At 42.0% G+C, this 17,396-nt stretch overlaps 1 protein-coding gene across 4 annotated transcripts in view; it reads right to left on the bottom strand.

The window, feature by feature from the left end:
- Positions 1-17,396, bottom strand: part of LOC311052036 (importin-13-like) — a gene marked incomplete at its 3' end in the record, with an annotated part of 58,835 nt that overhangs the window by 17,729 nt on the left and 23,710 nt on the right. For all 4 annotated transcript variants that reach the window (XR_014601458.1, XM_084066815.1, XM_084066817.1 and 1 more), the window contains exons 6-13: positions 8,759-8,899; positions 8,009-8,150; positions 6,274-6,440; positions 4,598-4,718; positions 4,305-4,452; positions 1,669-1,850; positions 1,142-1,168; positions 237-371 (exon numbers count right to left, since the gene is read on the bottom strand). Coding sequence is in view for 3 of the 4 variants with exons in the window: in XM_084066815.1 (XP_083922941.1) it covers positions 237-371; positions 1,142-1,168; positions 1,669-1,850; positions 4,305-4,452; positions 4,598-4,718; positions 6,274-6,440; positions 8,009-8,150; positions 8,759-8,899 (1,063 nt within the window). The remainder of the gene's footprint in view (positions 1-236; positions 372-1,141; positions 1,169-1,668; positions 1,851-4,304; positions 4,453-4,597; positions 4,719-6,273; positions 6,441-8,008; positions 8,151-8,758; positions 8,900-17,396) is intronic.

The raw sequence follows: 17,396 nt of genomic DNA, 5'->3' as shown, positions 1-17,396 counted from the left end.
ATCGTACAGGGTCAATTCCAATCTGGTCCCACAGAGAAATGTTCCACTGCGGTGATTCCACACACAGACAAAGCCTGCTCTGATGGCCGCAGTCCAGCTATACCTACACTGTGTGTGTATGTGTGCGCGTGCGAGAGTGGGAGTGTTTCTAAGGCCTGCTCCGATGGCTGCGGTTCAAGTGCACCTACTCTGTGTGCATGTACAGTACGTGTGACAGCGTAGGTGTGTGTACTCACTGTCTCGTCGGCCAGCTTCTCCAGTTGCTGTATGTAGGGGGTGATGAGCGAGTGGAGGTTTCTCAGGATCTCTTCGACCGGGAGAGCGGAGAGCAGGAACCCGAGAGCCTGCATCAGCCACATACATTGGCTGGTCTGCGGGGGGAAAAAGAACGACGACGGTTGAAAATTCCGCTGACATGAAATCTTTCTTTCACTGGTGGTTCTCAACCCTGGTCCTGAGAACGCAGAGTACTGCTGCTTTTCACTCACTCATTCAGACCTGAAGGTGAATGCAATTTGCCAAGCAGCAGTCTGTTCAGTAGCACTGATCTAGACGGCATATGAACTCTATTTTTCATACATATTTCAGCCACCAAATATAGTGTAACATATTCTTGACCCCAATTTTGTATTTATTTATACATACACACACGGTATATTTAGACATATTGATATTACATTATGTTATATTTCAGACATCTTTTCATCTATATGTTATGTATATATAATATATTTCACATATTTTTTTATATAACATGAACTTAACTCATTCAGTGCCTGACTTATTTCTGGCAGTTTGGCTCTGAGTGCCAGAGCTAAAATTCATTGTAAAAAAAAAAGTGCTTAGGAGCCGAGATACAGCCTTTTTCAGTAAGAAGTTAAACAAGAAGTGAATGGAGCAGAACATTTTCAAATCATGATACTGTATCTTGGGTTCTGAACTTTTTTTTTTTTCACGTCTTAGACGTGGAGTGGCACTGAATGAGTTAATATGTATACAAATAATAAATAACATTGATTCTTTACCTAGACAGTAGAAGTTTAGTAATGTTTCTTTGTAATATTAAATGACACAGCACTGCCAAAAGCTTTTAAGATGAATGCCAAAAACAGAGAGATAGAGAGAGAGAGGGCACACTGACCTTGTGGATCTGCTTTATAAGCACCTCCTGGAGAGAGACAAGGGATGTGTGAGAGAGGTGTAGGTACATTTTTAAGAACTTGGAAAAATAAACGTAAATTTAGCCACGAACGTTAACCACAAAAACAACAGGATTCATATCTAGGGATTCAAAATACATCAACTGCTTTCATCACATGATTACCATTGGCTTTGATGTTTAGACTAAACAGAAGACAAAACCTTTGTTTGTTTTTAGGCTGACCAGGGACAACAACCAGTGTTGCCAGATTCTGTGAGAGAAACAAGCAAACAGGTCTAGGAAAACCAGCCCAAAAAGACGCGAATATGGGCCACATGAGCACTTTAACAAATACATCAGCTATTTGAAAATAGCCGATCTACAAGCTCACAACGCGTCGCGAAGCGACGCGTTGTGAGCTTGTAGATCGGCTATTTTCAAATAAAATCTTGCGGGGGGAATTATAATAAGCAGATCTGGCAACCCTGGGGACAACACACACACACAAACAAACACTGAAGCGGTACCTGAGAGACGGCTACTATGTTGTTTGCATAGGGCGGCAGGTCGTATTTACACTCCCTGCAGATTTTCTTCAGTGTGGAGACGGAGGAGACGGAGAGGTCTGGGTTCCCTAAGGCCTGGAGCACCAGCGGCAGCACGCTGCTCAGCATTACTGGGTGATCTGCCAGCCACTCCGCCAGAGCGCCTAAGCATGCAGGGGGGTTACAGGAGTTCACATTATGAGGAGGAGGACGTCACACGGTATGAAAGCACGAATAGATCGGTGGTTCTCAACCTTTTTAGTCCCCAAAATAATCATATTTGAACTGGGACCCCCCAAAATAATCATATTTGAACTGGGACCCCCCAAAATATTCATATTTGAACTGGGACCCCCCAAAATAATCATATTTGAACTGGGGACACCCGCCCTGACAAGCACTTGGAATTGTAGGCATTACATTTAGTTTGACTCGGTTCCACAGATAAATATTGTGAAAATACTAAAATAGTAGATCTACAAGCTCAAGACGCCTTGCTTTGCGAAGCGTTGTGAGCTTGTAGATCGGCTATTTCCACAATTTTTGCCTCTTTCTTTTATTATTTTTTAATATATGTTTGACCAGTTATATTGTATAGTTTGTTGATTACTTTTGATGCAGTAATGATCTTTTTCTTTTCTTTCTTTTAGGTATTAAAATGGTCTTAAAAGTCCTTAAATTGTCACTTCACTGTCATCTGGGGACCCCCCCAACATCATATGGGGACCCCCCTGGGGGTCCCGACCCACAGGTTGAGAACCACTGGAATAGATGACAGAAAAAGTCGGAAAAGATGGGAATAAACTGGGCAATGGAACGAGAATCCTAGATCTTCCAGAGTATCTTGAAAGATGAGAATGAGCGGGTGAAATGACTGATAATAATCCCTTCATGGTTGACCTTACACAGACAACCCCTAAAGGTTCTTTGCTATTTACCCATTAAGACGTGGAACGCATCCGTGTCATTTTTTGATTAGAGCTAAATAGCATTATTTTACACTTTTGGCTATTCAAAAATAGCAGATATACAAGCTCGTAGTGCGGCACCGAGTGCTGCTCTACGAGCTTGTAGATCTCCTATTTATGAAAAATCGTGAACATGTGTGCAAATCTTTGAATATATATATTCTTTTAAAGCGATCCTTTTTTTACTCAAATCTTTGCTTCTGGGGGTCCCTGGAACAAAATATTTTGAGATGGGGGTCCGCGGTCAAATACATATCATTTTGAGGGTCCTTCACATGAAAAGGTTTGAGAACCACTGATATAGAAACATACGTTTTTCAGAAAACATTTCTAGAACCGGCTTCAGGTCTTAATGCTTTTGCTTTTATTTTATTTTATTTTTTGTTTGCTTTATTGTTAAATTGGTTGTAACTGTAACTGTATTCTTGCTCTGTAAAGCACTTTGCGCTGCATTTCATGTCATGAAAGGTGCTATACAAATAAAGTTTATTATTATTATTATTAAGGGGTTAAGTATAAAGGACTAGCGCCAGCATTCTTTTCTTTTTCACATTTGGCTCCACCGACATGATCCATTACATGGGTACAAGAAAATGTGCTGTATGAAACAATATTGTATAACTGCTAAAATGCAAATATTACACTTCATTATAATAGAAATCTATGTGTCATCAGACTAGTATCATTCTGCAACCCTGCAGATATGCAATATATATATATAGATATATAGATATATATAGATATACTGTAGATATATAGATATGCATATACCCAGCAATATGTGGAAAGATTCTAATCAGACAGTAAGGATTTTATTGAGGCTGATTCTACAAACGCCTTCTAAATCCTAACAGTTTTCTGAGAAGCGTATGTTACCATATATATAATATATATATAATATTAACATTTGGATCGAAAGGTTGTAGGGTCAAGTTTACAATCGATGTCAACGTCAACAATATTAATCTCATAAAATAGAACACAAGAATACATTTTGAACAGTTTTCATGCTAACAGGATTTTCACGATATGGCAGTGTTGATTTTGACAGCATTTTTTTTTTTTAGTTTTAGTCAGTCTTTTGAATAAAATTCAATTAGTTCTAGTCCTATTTTAGTCATCTGATACGTTTTAGTTTTTTTTCTAGTTTTAGTCGACTAAATATCGTAAGATTATAGTCGACTAAATCTACAGTTGATTTAGTCGACTAAAATGTATTTTGGTGGTGCCTTGATGGCGTCGTAATGGCTGATTTTACACTTGGTTGCATGCTGAAAATAGCAGATCTACAAGCTCGTATATCTGCTATTTTCAGAGCGCAACACCCGAGCGCAACCAAACATAAAATGACTTGTCTTTTAGTTGTACTGGATCTCCCGCCCTAACATTTTAGTCTAGTTTTTATTTGTTGACGAAATTGTCAATATATTTTAGTCTTAGTTTTAGTCATCATAGCTTAGTTTTTATTTACCGTAGTTTTTGTTTAGTTTTCGTCAGTGAAAAAAGGCAGTCGACTAACATTTTTAGTCACAGTTTTAGTCGACGAAATCAACGCTGCGATATGGACAACGTTTTGGCGGAAACAAAACGTGAAAAAGGAAGAAAAACAGACAGCATCCTTTAACTCTACAATGGCACAAGGTCGTTCACCTATAGTGAACATGACGGTGTCAGCCAGCTGGACGTTGTTGATGGTGATTCTGGGAATGAGTCCTATCAGGCCGGGGATCACGTCTGAGTAATTCACGTCTATCGTCTCCGCTATGGACTGGAATCCGTACAGCAGAGCTTCTGTGTGCTGCAGAGGGAGAACACGTGGTCAAACAGAGACGCTGTAGCAGGATGCAGAGAGAATACAATGAGATAATACTTGACATTCAACTTGCTGCTATTAATCATCATTAGAGTGAGTGAGTGTGTGCGTACAAATGTGAGAGTCTAACCTGCCACGACGTGGGCTGCTCTGTATTGGTCAGCAATCTTCCCAGTTTGTCGTAAAGATTGCTAAGCAGCTCCGCCCCGAGCATCTCGTACACGTACATAAGTGTGTCTGAGATATCCACTCTGAAACACACACACAAACAACTCTTATTCATTCTCTCTCTTACGCTTACTGATCCCCCCTCTGTAATTACCGCTTTAATTCAAGACACAAAACAGATACACACGATACACTAGTCCAGTAGGTGATCTCAAAACCCTTGTGTGTAGAGCTGTCTTAGTGGTGTTAACACATTCACTGCCAGAATGTAGCCATTCACGTTTTGTTTGGGGGGGACGGGGGACGTCCAGAACCCAAGGTAACGTGATCCGAAGATTTACTGCTCCATTCACTTCCTGGTTATCTTATTAATTTAAAATCCTGTATCTCGGCTCCTGTGTACTTTTTGTTTTTGGGGCGAAACATGCCATTTTCAACTGGGTATAACAAGAGAACGGTGAGGTCACGATGACATTTTTTTTCACAGAAGCACAGTGATTTCCTCCGTGATTAGCAACCATCAAGGGATCGATCATACTGGAGATAAATATTCGGTGGTTCTTGAAAAATTAGTCAGAATGCTTAAAAATGCTGGCAGAAAGCTACCTGCCAGCATTAGAAAGCCCCTGGCAGTGAATGTGTTAACCACTTAACCCCAAAAACAAGATTCCAGAATTGCAAATAGCCCATCTATAATCTGATGCGTTTTGCACTGTAGATCTGCTATTTTTGATTTTGACTCTTTCACAATGACATGCCCAAAATTGGGACGACAGTGACAAAGTGCTAAATAACTGTACTACGCAGCAGTATGTGCGCTCTCAGCTTCCAGTTCATTCAGTGTATTAGAGGAAAAACACTCTTCTGCTGACCAGTCACCCTGTCAGCACTCATCATCATCTCTGAGACACTAACTGTAAATACCATCTTTTTGCCTTGCGGACACAAACAGACATGGGAGTAGAGTAGACGCACACACACACACAAATACCAGACATTCACATGGAGATACGTTCACACACAGACATGCCCAATTGCCCATATACACACACACACACACACACACACACAGCTGTAGATCCTGAACTAACACACACAGACACACACCAGTGTTGATTTCATCGTCTAAAACTATGACGAAAAATGTTTGTCGACTAGCTTTTTTCACAGAGGAAAACTAAATAAAAACTAAGCTATGATGACTAAAACTAAGGCTAAATATATTGACAATTTCGTCCACAAATAAAAACTAGACTAAAATGTTAGTGAGGGACTATAGTGGAGAAGAGATCCAGTAGAACTAAAAGACAAGTCATTTTATGGTTGGTTGCGCTAGGGTGTGCATGCTGAAAATAGCAGATCTACTTGTAGATCTGCTATTTTCAGCATGCAACCGAGTGTAAAATCAGCCGTTACGACGCCATCAAGGCACCGCCAAAATAACTTTTAGTCGACTAAATCAACTGTAGATTTAGTCGAGTCTTATGATATTCTGTCGACTAAAACTAGACAAAAACTAAAACATTTCAGATGACTAAAATATGACTAAAACTAAATCAAAATTTGGTGTCAAAATCAACACTAACACGCGCACACAGAAACACACACACACACACACACACACACACACACACACACCTGTAGATCCTGAACTGCTCCTTCTCGTCTGAGGACCAGGATGCGTATTCCTGGTCGGAGGGGAACTGGGCTTTATGCAGCAGTACGTCCACCAACTGGAAGTAGACCGGCCTGTAGACCTGCAGGTACACCGCCTGCCTCTCGGACTCAAACGACATGATTTCATCCTGAACACACACAACACCAACAGGGAAGAGGAAGGGGACAGAAGCGTGCCGTTCAGGACAGAATACATCTTAGTTTCATGACATGCATTAACCCATTAAGACCTGAGGCGATTCTTAATTTTTTTTAAAATCCTAACAGTTTTTCGGAAAATAATATTAAAAAAATATTTTCACGATTTTTCAAAAATAGCAGATCTACAAGCTCATAGCGCGGCACTCGGTGCCGCGCTATGAGCTTGTATATCTGCTATTTTTGAATAGCCAAAGACATCTAAAGTGACACAGAAGCGTTCCAGGTATCAATGGGTTGTTAAGACCAGGAACGCATCTGAGTGTCCTTTTTGGATTTTTTGCAAATCTTTGAATATATATATATTTCTACATCAAACATTTCTAACTCAAATCTTTGCTTTTGGGGGGTCCCTGGAAGAGCATATTTTGAGATGGGGGTCCGCGGCCAAATACATATAATTTTGGGTGGTCCTTGACATGACAAAGGTTCGAGGACCACTGATATTATAGCAACATAGTTGTTTTTTTTTAAAGAACTGTTAGGATTTTAGAAGGCATTTGTAGAATCCCCAGCAGCAGTGCACAAATGTTCATGATTTTTCAAAAATAGCAGATCTACAAGCTCATAGCGCGACACTCGGTGCCGCGCTACAAGCTTGTAGATCTGCTATTTTTGTATAGCCCAAAGAAATCTAAAAAAAATGACACGCGATGAGACGCGTTCCCGGTTTTAAAGGGTTAAGTCAAATCAAGTTCCCTGTATTAGATAATGGGGTAATATTACAGAACAGAGAACACATTATTATGTTTGCCTCGTAGAGGGATTTGGGGAGCTTATTATTTTGAATGGAGTGGTTTATCATTCTAAGCATAACCGGAACTAAAATGATATGAAATGCCTTGTAGAATTCACCTCCAAATCCATCCGGGCCAGCAGCTGCTTTGCCCCGAAGGGAAGGATTTAATTGTCTCAGAGACATCGCTATGGGAATATGGAGACTCAAGGGGATGTTGTAGAGGTTTCATCCAATTTAGGGATATTAAGAGAATCAAAAAATGTGGCATAATCATCGCTTGTTAAATCAGTTTTAATAATAAAATTCTCTGAAGTGGCTGTTTATCTCCTTAGGATTTGTTAATGATTCTCCCTTTATTGTATTTAATTTGACAGATGATGTTTTGATGTTTACCTGGGATCCTAGTTACTGTACTTAACTGCACTTATTTAACTGATTGTTTTGCACTTGCCAATTCACCCTCTAATTTGTCGACTATAGTTCATGCACTTTGTAAGTCATCCTGGATAAGAGCGTGTAAATTTGTCTGTTTTGTCAATAAATAATCTGTAAATGAAAATGGTACGAGTGACAATCTTCATATGCTAACAGTCCAAAATAAATCAAACCAGCAGTAGCACTACTAGCTGTGTGTGTGTGTGTGTGTGTGTGTGTGTGTGTGTGTGTGTGTGTGTGTGTGTGTGTGTGTGTGTGTGTGTGTGTGTGTGTGTGTGTGTGTGTGTGTGTGTGTGTTTAGAGTAAGGTGAGTGGAGTACGTACTTGTAGTGTGTACCAGAAGGTGAGTGTGAGGGAGCTGGTGGTCTCGTTGACCGGGTAGTGTCCAGGGATGCCCGTACAGAACATGATCATGTTGACCAACGCCAGGAAACCCTGCCAGTGTTCTACCTGCTCCAACAGAGTCCTAGAGAGAGAGACAGACAGAGAAAGACAGAGAAAGTGAGAACTAATATAGAGAAAGAGGGGGAGACGCAAGGAGGTCGAGAGAGAGCGGGAGGAATATAGCGGGCGTAACGACCCTCAGGGTGAGATACAGACAGCTCCTTAACCCATTAAGGCCTGAGGCCGATTCTACAAATGCCTTCTAAATCAGTAGTTCTCAAACTTTTTCGTGCCACGAACCACCAAAAATTATATGTATTTGGCCGTGGACCCCCATCTGAAAATGTTTTGGGACTAGGGACCCCCCCGCCCATAATTTTTGAGTAAAGAACATTTTTCATTTTTTCATTTTTTTTTTCATTTTTCAAACACTTAAGATTTGTCAAAAATAGCACATGTACAAGCTCGGAGCACGGCACGAAGTGAGCTTGAGCTGCGCTATTTGTTCTAAATCCTAAGAGTTTTTAGGAAAACCTATGTTGCTACAGTATGTGTACAGGTATATAGCTAAAATCTGAAATGACACAAATGCTTTCCCTGGTTTTAATGGGTTAAATGCAGGATTGCAGACATTCATCCCTCCACAGATCAGATGTGAGTAAGTATACACACACACACACACACACACACCTGGAGTGGTTCTCTCCCAGTGTGACAGTGATGCGGCAGATTCCATGGCAGGTCTCCATGTCTCCACTCTGGACAGCCTCTCTGAGCTGCTCCTGCAGGGCCAAGACCTGGGGCACCAGCTTCAGCAGGGTGTTCACGTATCTGCACAGACAAAACACACACGCATTACTTCAAATACGCGCACAGAATTGGCCGTTACGAGAATCATTCATTTCAAACAGTGTTGATTTTGACAGCAAATTTTGATTTCGTTTTAGTCATAGACTTTTGAATAAAATTCCATTTAGTTTTAGCCATATTTTAGTCATCTGAAACGTTTTAATTTTTGTCTAGTTTTAGTCGACTAAATAACATAAGATTTTAGTTGACAAAATCTACAGTTGATTTAGTCGACTAAAATGTATTTTGGCGGTGCCTTGAAGGCGTCGTAATGACTTGGTTGCATGCTGAAAATAGCCGATTTTTGTTTTTTTCTAGTTTTAGTCGACTGAACAACGCATCACAGCGCGATGCGTTGTGAGCTTGTAGATCTGCTATTTTCAGAGCGCAACACCCGAGCGCAACCACGCATAAAATGCCTCGTCTTTTAGTTCTACTGGATCTCTTCTCCACTAGTCGCTCCCTAACATTTTAGTCCAGTTTTCATGTAGTTTTCGTCAGTGAAAAAAGGTAGTCGACGAACATTTTTCGTCACAGTTTTAGTCGACGAAATCAACACCGATTTCAAATAGACAGAAAAAAAGCTCGCCACCTGAACAGTATTTCACAAGAAAGCAGGGGAGCGACGGGATGCACAGTGACGCGCGTATTCTCTTATGACGCTACCGACTCGCACAGGCAGCTTTTGTTTATTCGTCGCCTTCATCCTTGTCAAGTGTTTACTTCAAACTGAATCTGTGTAAAAATCAACTGGAGACGTTGATAATGCACACCCACCCCTAAAACACACGCACGCACGCACGCACGCACGCACACACACACACACACACACACACATCCGCTGGGAACACACACATCCGCTGGGGAACTGAAACTGGAAGAATCTCTCCAGGGCTGCTGCTGTTTGTTTAGAGCTACACTCCATGGCTGCCACTTACAGTATGTCCTTCACTTATTGCTGTCTCATCTGTTTACAACTCCCTCACTACAGCATGCATACACACACACACACACACACACACACAGAGCATTACGCAGGGAGACATCTACTCTCCTGACACTAGCCTCAACTCAGCAGCAGTTTCCCTGTCATTCCTAATAAAGGCTAAATGAACGGGTGGCATTTAGAGGTGAACAGAGTTCATTTACATAATAGTGTTTTCATATATTTACGTCTGAATGCCGCTAGGGGTCATTATGTGACATACAAATGTGTTCTTAAATTAAACAAATTCAGTTTACACTGTACGTATCCATTATTGTACGTGCATGCGTGTACAGTATATACTTGTGTAAGTGTATGCAAACCGTATTAGTGATTGTGTGGGTGCGTCAGTGCCAGGGGAGTGTGCGGTACGCAGGTGGTCATCCATCATGAGAATGTCAATAGCAGACCTGGCTGATGAATATTCATCGATGACGCCTCAAGGTTGTGTGTTCTATCCTCATAACAAAAAGGATACCGTCTGTATATAGCCTAAAGCAGTGGTTCTCAAACTTTTTCATGTCAAGGACCCCCAAATTGACACTTATTAGCCCGCGGACCCCCATTTGAAAAGATAAGCCAGGGACCCCCTTAAGAGAAGATTTTTACGCCATTTTAATTTCAATGACCCCCAGTTTAACATGCATTAGGGCTACGGACCCCCCTATAATGGCATTTATATCTCTGGGACCCCAATTCATATTGTAAAATCAATGTTAATTTAACTCTGAGAGTGTACAAATGGAACCAAATGGACCCGTTAGGGTCCATTTGGTTCCATTTGTACACTCTCAGAGTTACAGTCCCATAACGGTCCATTTGGTTCCTATCCATCATTTAGCTGGGGACCCCCTGGAACCCCCTCAAGTACCCCTGGGGGTCCCCGGACCCCACTTTGAGAACCAATGGCCTAAAGCATACGCTTAGTGTTAAATGTTTTGCACCCTGTCCGTCAGTCCGCGTGTGTCCCCGTCCATCTGTGTGTGTGTCCAGATCGGCCTGTTATAGCACCACGAGAAGGCCGATTTTTGCAAAACACATTTTTGCTATTGCTCCTAGCCTCCTACAGATTTTGTCCAAACATCGCGCAAATCGGTACACAGTAACTCTATAGTCATGCGATGACAACACGGATCTGTCCGATTTTTCATATTCCATTCTGCTTGGCTAAGATTGCCATCTAAACTTTGGACGAGTGCCTCGTTTTGAACAAAATGGCTCTGATCGCAGCGTGCGATTGCCGTGCACGCACATTCCCACAAGGCAGAGGAAGAAATGCCAACCTTTTCACATTGGCCTTTTCACCGGCAGGCCTGGATTTTAGCAAAACATGTTTTGAACAAAATGCCTCAAATCATGAACACAGCGTCCGATTGCCATGAAAGGCCGAGGAAGAAAATGGCACCCTTTTCACATTTGCCTTTTATAGCTCCGAGAGGAGCACTTTTTCTAGTTTATATTAGCTTTTCAGAGAAAATCTGACACCTGATAGTGCGCACATTACACAGGCACCATACATTCTATCTGGGGTTTGCCACACACAAACGCGCAAGCAGTCACACCACTTTATGTCTGCATTTTGAGCAAACGTGCGGCGCGCTGTAGCGATATAACCTACCATACAGTCTGCGTGCTGTATGCAGACAAAATGAATGTATCGCGAGCACTACCACGGGAATAAATATAGCCTACCGCTTCTTGCAAACAGCCAACCAGAGAGCTCTACCCGCCCCTCTCTATCACCCCGGTGCTTTGGACGATCAGAAACGACTGAGTTTGGCACTCGGTCGACTTTTGACGCGTCATTAAAACTTTCGACCCGTCACGACAGACACATCGGCAATTCAGCAACAGACTTACGGCCACAGACGCTTTCAAACACCTACCTACGCCTAGTGTAGATTTTGACAGCAAATTTTCATTTAGTCTTTTGAATACAATTTAATTTAGTTTTAGTCATATTTTAGTAATCTGAAATGTTTTAGTTTTTGTCTAGTTTCAGTCGACTAAATATCATAAGGTTATAGTCGACCAAATCTACAGTTGATTTAATCGACTAAAATGTATGTTGGCGGTGCCTTGATGGCGTCGTAATGGCTGATTTTACACTAGGTTACATGCTGAAAATAACCGCTCACAACGCGTCGCAGCGCTTGTAGATCTGCTATTTTAAGCATGCACACCCTAGCGCAACCAAGCATAAAATGACTTGTCTTTTAGTTCTACTGGATCTCTTCTCCACTAGTCTCCACTAGTTTTTATTTGTTGACAAAATTGTCAATATATTTAGTCTTAGTTTTAGTCATCATAGCTTAGTTTTTATATAGTTTTTATTTAGTTTTTGGCAGTGAAAGAAGGTAGTCGACGAATATTTTTCGTCATAGTTTTAGTCGACAAAATCAACACTGCCGGCGCCGCCAACGTCGGGTTGGTGAGTTGCAGGCTTTAGGCCCGACAACAACAACAAGAAAAGGACAGAAAACCTAAAAGCCATTTATCTGTGCTGTCTGTTTTGCAGGTGAAAATCATCTCTCGCCGTAGTGTAAGCCCCAGACAGCAGTTTTGTTATTCTAATTTCCCACGGGCCCTCTTATGAGCCTAGCGTGATAAAGCCAAGTCCCTCCTCAGCAGCCAGTGCTGATTCAGCCATAGCGCTGCATCCTCTGTCACACACCTGGTACCTGTGTGTGTGTGTGTGTGTGTGTGTGTGTGTGTGTGTATCTTACATCCTCAAGATTTTAACTGTCTTAAGAGATGCGTAAGGGGATGATTGCATGTAGTGACAACTGTGTGTTTATGTGTGCGCACATATGGCAGACCGCACTCAAAAAGCCTTTTCATTTTTTATGTGCCGCCTTGGAGATGCAGGTCATGCACTCTGCTTGGGGAATAGGTGCTTTTGTGTGGCTGTGTGTGTGTTTGTTTCTGGTGAAACTAAAAGGGCATGCTGGGTTTGTAAGCATTCATTTTCCTTTCGCAATAAGCTGGCATTCCACAGATTCCATGGAGACCGTCTGCTGCAGCCTCCTTTCTCCCCTCTCCTTCTGCTAACCCCATTATCAGACATCATTACTATTACACAATTTCTTGTTCCCCCATCCTCACCCCACTCATTTTTACCTTCTTGTTCATGTCCCGCCTAAATCTCAATCACCCCTTCACTTTCTCACTCTTTCCCTCGTTGATTCAAACCCTCTCTCACCCCTTCCTGTCTGCCTCTCCCTTCCTCTCTGATCCCCTCTGCAATTACTGCAATGCTCCCAGACAGGGGAAATCGGTTGCCTAGCAACAGGATGCGGCTGGACCAATAGCATCCTCCCAAATGACTTGACTGTAATGTGTTTAAACAGAGAGGGGGGGAGAGACGGGGAGGAGGGCTTTAATAGGGAAGGGGGAGAGAGGGATATGGAAGACGACGAGTGCAGGGAGAGAGAGAGAAAGAGAGAGAGAGAGAGAGAGAGAAGACATTTAACAAAGGGTAGACCCCAGAAAAGGATGAAACAAAGGGATATATTGAAAAGAGACAAAGAGTTCAGAGATTTTTATGAAATGTATATATATACATTTTTTTTAAAACATTTTCTGAGGGTAAACACATCCTCTTCCCTCCTGTATTTTCTCTCTCCTTTCCCCAGCTTGTTCAACTGCCGTTCTTTTCCTCTCTAAAGGCACGGCAAAGAGCTTACAGCCACATTAATAATATGCTCATAAATCAAACATGGCTATGGTGTCAAAAACACACGCACACACACTGTATGTCTCTGTGCTAAAGAAAGGGTCATGGCTTATGGGAGGCTGACACACACACACACACACACACACACACACACACACACACACACAGACACTGCATCAGGTGGTGATCGGGGATGTGAAAGAAAGACACGCAATAAATCACGAAAAATAGCAGCTGAATAGAGAAGACGTTTCCTGATAGATGTCCTCCCTCATTAGTAGACATTCTCCTCCAGGAATGCATTTAACACTTACAGGAGCTGTGGATGATCATCTACCCTGTAAAGCCTGCCCCATTAACTCCCATCGTGTGTGTGTGTGTGTGTGTGTGTGTGTGTGTGTGTGTGTGTGTGTGTGTGTGTGTGTGTGTGTGTGTGTGTGTGTGTGTGTGTGTGTGTGTGTGTGTGTGTGTGTGTGTGTGTGTGTTCAGTAGACTCGTTAGCGGAAGCTTCCTACATGTCACTGGCTGCCCATCCCTTCTTGTTCCCCTCTCACACTTTCACACCTTTCCACCTCTCCATCACTGTGGCCCTGCCCCGTCTTCTTTTATTACCTTCAAACACCCCCCATCCCCCCATCCTCCAGGGAGAGGAGGGAGAGGGGGGGGGGGGGGGGGGTAATGGGTGAGTCAACTTGCACCCCCCCCACCCCACACCCCCGACGACGTAGCCATGGAAACGCCAGTCAGCCGAGAAATGCTGCTCTCTCCCCCTGGCTGTCAACTCGCCCCATATCAATCCCTCCCCTCCAGCCTCCCCCCCCCTCCCCTCTCTCTCTCCCACTTGTTCAGTCCTCTCTGCCTCTGATGCCCTTCCAATGCCCGCTCTGTCTGTTGCCTCTCCGTGGCTTGCATATCTCTCTCTCTCTCTCTCTCTCTCTCTCTCTGCCCATTACCAGATCCATTATTACGGGGCCAGGCTTCCAGCATGGACCCGTATTGTTATTCGCATTATTCCATTTCTTCTTCTTCTTCTGCCGTTTTTGCCAGTTCTGGCTGAACCGTGCATACGCTTTTTATGAAACTCGGCCATATGATAGATGGTCATGAAAAACGATCAAAAAATAAATCTCACAATCTTTCGTCAAAAGGTGGCGCTATAGCACTCAGTTGAAAATGCCAACTTTGAACAGGTACAACTCATGCCCTGTTTTACCTACAGCCATAAAACTTCAATACACACATGCGTCTCCTCATGATGAACAACTTTCACACTCTGACTTTTGACCTCTGACCCTTAGATCTCCCACCATTTCGAATTATATGAAAAACAGTTAAAACCTATCTCCTCCTGGGATTTTTGAGTAATCTGCACGAAACCTTTTACACATGAACTTTGGACCTATACCAAAAAACGTTTGCAAAATATCTTCCATAAGTGAAAAAATGAAGCTTTAATGAGCCAATGAATATTGCAGTTTTATGACAATTATTCATCTGCCCCTAACACATACATGCAGACTTACCATTCTTTGAAACTTTGCAGAAATGTAAAGGGCCATTCCAAATATCACTGAAACCAATCTTACTCCAATTGGTCAAACGGGGGCGCTATAGCAATTTTTTGAAAATTGAAACTTTAAACAGGCAAAAGTCATGCCTCGTTTGGCCGACAGCCATTAGACCTGCTTACACATGTGCCTTGACTAATGAGGAACACATCTATCACGTTAACCAGTAAGGACCGCCCTTATATTGTCCGCAATCTTGAGCAGTTTGAAAAACACTTAAACCCAGGATTTTTCAGCTATTTGCGTGAAACTGTATCATCTGTGTGATCTCCTTTCACAGGTTCTTGTCTGTTGGTGGCTTCTCGCTTAAATGTGTGCCCCACAACCTAAAGGTCACCAGTTCAAGCCTCACTTGGTGCAGACTTCATCTAAGTTGCATTTCACACAACATGACTATCAATGAATACATCTGCAATTGTTAAAGATAACATGAAATACTTAATTGAGTGTTTTTTACATACTTCATTGTGAAAATAGCTGCTCTACAATCTCACAACTTTTCAGATAGCAATGAGAGTATGTTTTTTCAATGTATAACATACTTCATTGTGAAAATAGCCGATGTACAATCTGACAACTTTTAATGGTTTGTGAGCTTGTAGATCGGCTACTTTCACTAGTTTTGGTTCTGAGGAGATGTACAATTTCTTCATTGGTAAATGGTTTGTGAACGAGTGATCTTTGTGTTAGTGAAACAGGGGCTTGGGTCATGACAGAAGGCAAGAGTTTGTGATCCTCAACAGACAATATCAGCCTAGACAAAGCTATAGCACTATAGTAGTGTTGCAGCTACCTAAGAGTGCCTCACGATCGCAAGGTTTCCGGTTCAAGCCTCACTTGATGCAGACTCATTTAAGTTGAATTGCAAAAAACATGACTCAATCTATTCCGTTTCCATGGCTCTCTCTCTCTCTTCAATCTATTCCGTTTCTATCTTCAATCTATTCCGTTTCCATGTCTCTCTCTCTGTCTCTTCAATCTATTCCGTTTCTATCTTCAATCTATTCCATTCTCTCTCTCTCTCTCTCTCTCTCTCTCTCTCTCTCTCTCTCTCTCTCTCTCTCTCTCTCTCTCTCTCTCTCTCTCTCTCTCTCTCTCTCTCTCTCTCTCTCTCTCTCTCTCTCTCTCTCTCTCTCTCTCTCTCTCTCTCTCTCTCTCTCTCTCTCTCTCTCTCTCTCTCTCTCTCTCTCTGAGGGTCGGCCATAGCTGAGTGGTTAGTGAGCCCGCCTAGGGAGCCAGAGGCTCTGGTTGACCCAGGTACGATTCCAGGCCAGGTCAGCAAATGTGTCGACGAAAAATTTGTCCCTGAGCAAGACTCTTAACCCCTAATTGCTCACAGGCCCTCATTGGAAACAAGACCGCAAGGACTTTCATGAACTGACCTGTTAAAGGAATTATCATTTCTCTTTCTCTCTCCTGGCCCCGTATTATCGCTGCTTGCAGCTATATTTATTATTATGTCTTTGTTGCCAATATTTTTCTCATCCTTTAACATCCTCACGGACGGCTTCGTAGCTTTCATGACGTCTTATTATCCCTCTTTTCGAATGTGTGGGTACACAAACACACATACTCTAAAAAGACACTTTCACGCTCCAAAAAAACACACACTAATACCTAATGATACCCACTCAAAAACACAGAAACATTTACACAAACACACTCTCGTACAAACTACAAAAAACACCCTTGTAAACGGCGTGGGCCAAAAAGGCCAGCACACACACACACACACACACACACACACACACACACACAGTGGTGGAAAGTAACTAAGTAAATTTACTTAAGTAATGTACTTAAGTACAATTTTGAGGTATTTGTACTTTACTTGAGTATTTCCAATTTTCAATACTTTTACTTCTACTCCACTACATCTCAGAGGCAAATATTGTACTTTTACTCCACTACAATTATTTGAAAACTTTAGTCACTAGTTACTTTTCAGATGTAAATTATGATATAATGAAACATACATTAACCACTTTAGCCCTATTTTATACATAGGCTATTTGAAAATAGCCGATCTACAAGCTCACAACGCGTCGCAGAGCGACGCGTTGTGAGCTTGTAGATCTGCTATTTTCAAGTATTTTAGTACTTTTACTTTTGGTACTTTAAGTACATTTTGATACCAATACTTTTGTACTTTTACTCAAGTACATTTTTAATTCCGGCCTTTTACTTGTAACAGAGTACTTCTAAATTGCAGTATGGATACTTTTACTTAAGTAAAACATTTGAGTACTT

The sequence above is a fragment of the Gymnoscopelus microlampas genome (assembly GCF_963454915.1).
Source record: "Gymnoscopelus microlampas genome assembly, chromosome: 9".
Lineage (NCBI taxonomy): Eukaryota > Metazoa > Chordata > Actinopteri > Myctophiformes > Myctophidae > Gymnoscopelus > Gymnoscopelus microlampas.
The sequence above is the reverse complement of the archived record's forward strand: the minus strand, read 5'-3'. Positions and strand labels throughout refer to the sequence as shown.